This window comes from Gambusia affinis, linkage group LG18 (assembly GCF_019740435.1).
Source record: "Gambusia affinis linkage group LG18, SWU_Gaff_1.0, whole genome shotgun sequence".
Classification (NCBI taxonomy): domain Eukaryota; kingdom Metazoa; phylum Chordata; class Actinopteri; order Cyprinodontiformes; family Poeciliidae; genus Gambusia; species Gambusia affinis.
Genome location: NC_057885.1, coordinates 378,175 through 385,321, shown reverse-complemented (window position 1 = coordinate 385,321; position 7,147 = coordinate 378,175). Strand labels below are relative to the sequence as shown.

At 41.8% G+C, this 7,147-nt stretch overlaps 1 protein-coding gene across 3 annotated transcripts in view; it reads left to right on the top strand.

Annotated features, from left to right (window-relative positions):
- Positions 1 to 7,147, top strand: part of arhgef15b (Rho guanine nucleotide exchange factor 15b) — a 30,037-nt gene that overhangs the window by 3,792 nt on the left and 19,098 nt on the right. For all 3 annotated transcript variants that reach the window (XR_006368824.1, XR_006368825.1, XM_044098121.1), the window contains exons 2-3: positions 1,854 to 2,307; positions 5,912 to 7,138. Coding sequence is in view for 1 of the 3 variants with exons in the window: in XM_044098121.1 (XP_043954056.1) it covers positions 1,926 to 2,307; positions 5,912 to 7,138 (1,609 nt within the window). In the remaining 2 variants the exon portion in view is untranslated. The remainder of the gene's footprint in view (positions 1 to 1,853; positions 2,308 to 5,911; positions 7,139 to 7,147) is intronic.

Genomic DNA, 7,147 nt, shown 5'->3' with positions numbered 1-7,147 from the left:
ATATAAGAAATAAAAAAAGAATATAAATGTTTTATATCCTCAAACTATGTTTACTATCAAATGAAAATAACTTGATTACATACAGAAAACGTTTATACAATATAATTTCAATAGCTTGGGGGAAAAGCGATTCAAACCAACCTGCCCGTATGCGGGAAAGTACATTTCTTTTGGTAAATCACAAATGAACAGTGATTTAAGTGGAGAGTTTCAAGTCACAAGTGCTGACCAAAAAGGACATAAAATACTGTCTCACTTGATTACAGAGAATTATGTTTTAATTTATTTGTTATTTTTGATGATGTCTTAATTACGCATCGTGAAACCATGATATCTAAGAATAGAATCCATCCAACAATGGATTTGATAAAAAGTATGTTTAACACCTGCTTGAAGGTTGTTGTTGTTGTATTTTTAAAAGGAGCATTTAATCTGTCGAACGATGGGACGATGATCTCATGCATACCAGCATGTCCATCTCTGAATGGCTGAAAAACAACTAAGGTTTTGGAGTGGCCTAGTAAAAGTCTGGACTCAATACCAGCTGAGATGCTAGTAGGATCTGAAAGAGGATTTAATGCTTGGAAAACTCTCTGTCAGAATCTGTGTTTTTCTCTGTTTATTTTGAGTTTCTGTGTCTTCGAGTCTCCGTGTTTTCCCGTCTCCCCTTGATTGTTCCCAGGTGTGTCTCATTTCCGTGATTACCCTCTGTGTGTTTAACCCCACCTGTGTTGTTTGTTCCTCGTCGGGTCCTTTCTAGTGCCATATATGTGTACCAGTCTGTCTGCGCTTTCCATTCGTTGACCAGAGCTACCAGTGTTGAGCCCTTGTCTTCTGCTCAAGGGCTGCCTGGGTTTTTGGACTTTTGTTATAAGCTATAAAATCACATTGCATCCAGCTGATTGAGTACTGTAGCTTTTTTCCAATTTAAAACAGCATTTTGTATTTACTCTGGTCATACAGTCTGATATGGTATTTATTTAGTGATCTCAAACATTTAACTTAATAAATCTTTGGGAGGGAAATACGTTTTCACGGGGCTTTAAACCTCTCCTCTGCTTTAGTTTAACAAAAAAAAAAATTAAATACTGTTGCCCTTTTATGAAATGTGAGCACTGCAAAATCCCAAAGACAAATCTAACTTAAATGTAACTATGCAGCACAATATAGGAGCTTGTTTTAAGTAAATAATTCCTTAATATTAATGAAAAAGATTATTGGCAGATTATTTCATCTATAGTCGGCACTTTTTCATCGATATTAAGGAATTATTCACTTAAGCTTCTAGCTCTGAAACGATACTTGTAAATTAATTTTGTTTCATTTCAAATGCATTCAAAGTATTTGCACTAGAAACTAGAGCCAAACACTTGGAAAGATGTTATGTTTTTCTTTTGCAGTGTAACATTACTGATCAATATTTCTTCCCTGATGCTGCTGAAACTAAAGGGCTATAAAGTAGCAAATGAATAATTAATGCAGTGCTTTCATCTGTAAATAATTAACTTTGTAAGAAGCTTCAGAAGAATACAAAGGAATATGAATCAGAGACGATGAAAACGTCACAAGACTTGTATCTGTAGTGATGCAAACAGAATAATTAATACCCAATAGAGGTGGTTTTTGACGTTATCTTGGGTTTAAAATGGGAAGGAGTGTTCAGTGGGAAGGAGTGGATCTCAAGCAGAGCCGGTCCTGAGCTCTTCCTTAGGCAGGTTTATAGCTCAGAGCTCAAAGTCTGAATCCAGGATAACATCCTGATGTCGCTGAGTTATGAGTCGTTTATTGCCCTGTTGGAAAAAGTTGCTTAAGACACTCATTAAATGTTCCTTTTTGCCGCCTTCTTTCAACAGGTGATGATGAAATCCCCACACATCCCAGTCCTCTGACTCTTTTCCTGAAACAGAAAGCAACCATCAGCTGCGATGTCTGTCCAGGAACGACCTGCGTCGCTCCTCAAGCCAGAGGTCAAACCAAAACCAGAAATGCTTCCTGGATTGGTACACGGGACCTCCCCTCCACCTGTGGGTGGAGGCTCCACACAGGGACAGGTCAAGAAAATAGCAAAAAGGTTCAACAAGCAGGAATCCATTGAAGCAGCAGGAGAGCAGCTGGCGAATGGTGCTGCAGAACTTTCGCCAAGCATGCAGGTGAAAAAACCACCTGAGACGAGACCCAAACCTGACAGCATCGCCGCCCAACTCGAGGCGCCGCCGCTGCCCAAGAAGAGGAGCCGCTTCCTGCAGAGACAAACGGAGAGCATAGGAGAGGAGAGCGAAGGCATGAACATTTGCAAACGACGATCAGGTACGGCAGCCGAGCAAGTCTGTCATTTTCTGGGAATTGGGGTATTTTTCTACGGGGTCATTTTATGACAGCCCCTTGTTTTGTTCAGTGCTGGAACGAGTCACTCCTGAGTAACAAACTAGAAACTCCTTCCTTTCTGGGAAATACCTGAAGACTGAAATGAAGTTGCGAGTGAGCTAAAGCAAATCAGTTCCACTTTTAGTTTTGTTCCAGGTCACCTGTTCTAAAAGAAAAACCATTTTTGTTGGTTTAAGACTCTTCCTATATCTTATTAACCAAAAAACTTTTCCTCCATGCAATGCATTGCACTGACCAAAACCATCAGTAACGACCTAGGATCAAGGCTTTCACTTGCAGTTATAATTATCAAACATTTGGATTTTAATGCAAGGACCAGACCACAAAAACTGTATTTTATCTTCCTGTGATGCCCCCATGTGATTCTCAGTTCCTGTATCTTCCAACTGTTTCACACACAACTTGCAGTTTAGCCTGAGCTAGTAGCGGTTTCACATTAAACTCTGAACTCAGGCTCGATTTTAACCCATGCTCAAAACAAATTTGACAAGAAAAAGTTTAATTAACTCTTTCAGGACTCTTCTTTCAGTTTAGATACGCCTGACAGTATGCAACGCAATTTATTTATTTATTTATTTTTTCAAACTTTTAAGACACAAAAAAGCAAAATAAGCTGAAATATGTAATAAAATGCACAAAAACCAGCTGAAGAGACGGTGACAAAATTGTTGTTCTTTGTACACATGCAGCGTGAAGCATGGAGGAGCAGTTAGCAGTCTGGTGTGAATTGTTTTCACATCTAAAATGTACAATAGAGTCAGGGAGCTTACAGACTGACAGACAGGTTCGGCACCAGGTGAGTCAGCTCAGCTGTTCTGTGCCAGCCCAACTGACTGACGTCGGACACGGAACAGCAGAGCCTCTTTTCCGCTCCTGAGAACTAGAAATATTTAAGACTCGGGTTTTCGGCGCATGGCATTCAGTGAAATTCATGTGCAACATTCCAGTGGAGGAAGTGGATATTTAATGATCTAACCCTGCCTGGTAAAGTGAAACAATTGTTAAATAATTGTATTTTCGCTCAGGTTCATTAAAAGGTCACATGACATTTCATGGATCACCTTTGCCCTGACATAACAAAAGAATCTCTTATCAAATCTTATACACTGTCTGTGAAAAAAAAAAAAAATTAAGATAACCTTAGGTTATGTGCCCAGGTGAGAACACGTCTCGAGCCGTCTCAACTCTTATTTTCTCTTACATTGTGCTAATCAACAATTCTTTAAGTTTTCTTGGGGTCTTTCAAATTCTTATTATTTTTAATGATTGCCTTCAATATCACTGATTTTTCCTCAATTGCCTGACGATTTTGGGAGGATTAATTTTTGTCATTTTTGCCGCTAAGCTCTTCTGACTCATTCTCACAAATAAAACGGCTCCTAAACTTGAGGGGTCCCTGGGGCAAATTAATTTATTACCAAATGTGTGAATAAATTGTGTAATTGCACTGCTAATGCTGAGAGCATGTTGGAGTAGCTCAGTTAGTTCTTATATACTTTGTTTGTTTTGTTTTGTTTTGTTGTTTTTACAACTAGGAGTTGATTATTATCTCAAAAACTTATAATACCTGAAGTATAATCCCAAATCCCAGAGGTGTTGAAAGTTAAACTTCCTGGACGTAGAAGAAGATGTTGAAACCATCTCTTTCATGGATCTTAATGGGATGCTTCTTTAACCATACCGCCAGAGAGAAATTTAAATAGGAGTGGCAAGAGCAAATTACCTGGAATAGCAGTGCTTGCAAGCAACCAGTGGTGTCATTCAGGACTTGGTACTGTGAAATATTAACGGCTCAATTTCTGCTGCCCTGGACTGAGCTGTAATGAGATCATCATATAGCAACAATGACTTCAGTCAGAGGCCTGTTAGGAGTCCTTGCAAGACTTGCTGCTACTGGAGATCCTCTATGGCAGGGGTCCCCGATCTCGGTCCTCGAGGGCCGGCCTCCTGCATGTTTTAGTTCTCTCCTTGGTTTAACGCACCTGAATCAGATGATGGCTCGTTAGAAGGCCTAAGAAGAACATTGACATGCCGAAAACGTTGTTGGTGCCACCAGGGAGAGAACTAAAACGTGCTGGATGCCGGCCCTCGAGGACCGAGATTGGTGACCCCTGGTCTGTGGCATCATAATCCCCAAGAACACTTTGAAGATCCTTGTATAATATGAATTACGACAACATTTAATTTCCCTTTGGGATAAATAAAGTATTTTTTAATTGATCTGAATAAATGCAAAGGATGCCTAGACAGACGGTTCTTGCTGCAAGAACCAATTTTAATTTAAACTGAATCTTCATGCACTTTATTTCTAGCAGCCTGCTCACTTTGACCCTGTGGGTTCCAATTTCTTTAGGTGAATTGATAACACAGTAGCTGAAGGACGATTCCTCTCCATTCTGTTGGATGCTGTTTCTAAATTTTAAAGCACGCAATGCCAAAAAGTTCAGATGAGCTGAAAGTACTGGACAGGAAATGTCCAATATGTCAAAGACTAAGGACATACTGGACATTTCCAGTATGTTAAAGGCCATATTTCCCTGTGGTTCTCTGGAAAAGTCCTTGTTAAAAAATCTAAACATCAGTTTAGTGACTCCATTTGTAAATATATCCTCCTATAGAGTACTAGAACTGCAGCTTGTGGATATCTTTTCTTCTTTTTGGATCTTTTGTGGAGCTCTGCATGTAGATTTAAACGACATTATTTGACATTCAGAGTATTACTGCACTAACGGATGAGATTTTCTATGTAACACGTTGTGCCTTTGCAGAAGGTGGCCAACCAACTCAGAGTTAGGAATGAGTGGCTCTGTCTAGTAGAGGAAAGGCTAAGTAGCTAAAACATAAAGGTAAAGCCGCTGATCCGCATTCCAACCCTCGCCTACGGTTTTATGTGCGAGTTGTACGTGGATGATCTCAGCTGTTTGGGAGGAGTCTGATGGAGGAGCTGCTGCTCTTATCCTTTTAAATGAACCAGTTTAAAGGGTTTGGACATGTGCCACATGCCTTCAGGATGGCTTCCAGGGACAGAGTTGCAGACACGTCCCACTGGGAGGAGGAAGCTCCTGTCTCCTCCGACCTAAAAATATTTAATTGTTTCAGTGCAGGAACTGTAGGAAATAGCCAGGGGAGGAAAAGCAATCAGCTTTTAAGATTTTTTTTCCCCCTCTTATTGTTGTTTTCATGTTGACTCTCTGACCTGTATTGAGTTTTTCCTAGAATTCTCCGACTATCCTAGTTAAAGAGAATCACGTACAACATCACTTTATTTGCATGTCGTTGCAAATGTATTCATAACCTTTAGCATTACATAACACAATACAACCACAGACCTCAATATATATATTGAGTGGTAGACCAACACAAGTCTGTGCAGAATTGTGAAACAGAAGGAGAATGATACATGGTTTATTTTTCAATTAAAAACGTAAAAGTGTGCTGCTGATTTCTGTTTATCCCCCTCTACTCTGGAACTCCTGAATAAAATCCAGTCCAACAAAAAGGAAGTTGTACCTCTTGTTGTCTCCAGCACCTGATGGGAAGGAGGTGGAGGACCAGGGGACAGGAGCGGCTGAAGCAAACGCAGAGGACACGCTATATACTCCTCTCAATCGCTGCTGCAACAAAACCTGCACCTGCATGTGTCACCGAAAGAGACCCGGCATGATGCTCATATGGGTGCCTGTGGATGAAGACTCTCCACGTGAGGAGGGTCAGATCAACAGGGAAGAGCGGAGAGAAGAGAAAGATGTGACGGGGCAGAAAGCAAATCAAATAGCGGCGCTGCAAAGAGAAGGACAGGAAGTTGGAGGACAGGAACAAGAATATGAATCTGAATTACCAGCACAGAAGAAGGAGGGGAAGCCGAAGGCAGCAGAGGATAAGGTGGAAAAGAACAACTCAGAGAAAAAGAGGGATGAACGAGAAGAAAAGAATGAAGTGGGACAGCAGAAAGTGGAGAAAGCGTTCAAAGTGGGGATGGAGGGAGAACCGAAGGAAGCAGAGAAAACAGTGCATGTCCAGAGAGAAGAGACAGAAGCTGAACAGCCGAAGGAGATGGAAGTGAATGCAGCAGATGGGACACATCACCTTCCACAGGATGTGCTCCATCCTATGGAAGGTGATGGAGCACATGGTGGAAAGGTTGGTGAGAAGATTAAAGAGGGAGAATATGAAGGGAAGGGGAAGAATGGGCCAAAAGATGTGAAAATTGCAAAATCACAGTTCTATCAGTCTCTGGAAATTGCACTGGCTGGGGGTCTGAGAAAACTTTCAGACCACGGTTCTCCGGCTGCCCTTACTCGCTGTCAACCTTTACCTCAAAAAAATCCTCAGCCTCCACCGGTCCCAAGCCACCACCCAGAAGATGACGAGGAAAGTAGTATCTACGAGCTCCATCTACCTGACGCTGATCGGGGTGCCAGAAAACTCTCATCTTCGAGGAATGACTTGCATGAAATTCCTAAAATAAAAGTCCACCATCCAGCTCGACGGGAGAAACCTACCCATCGCCCCTCGGACTCTACACCTGAGCTTCAGGACACAGCAGAACCACCTGCCATACTACCGAGGGTCCCTATGAACGGTTCTCCGGTCTACAATGGCAGCAACCTCACAACCAGTCGGCCCAGACCACAACTCCCCAAAACGTCTCCTCCAAGCAGCCCTCTGCTTCCTTGCAGACCCCCACCGGCTCCACCGAAGACCCTCTCCAGGAGGTCCAGCAATGTCTCGATCCAGTCTGCCAACTTGTCAGGTTTGTACT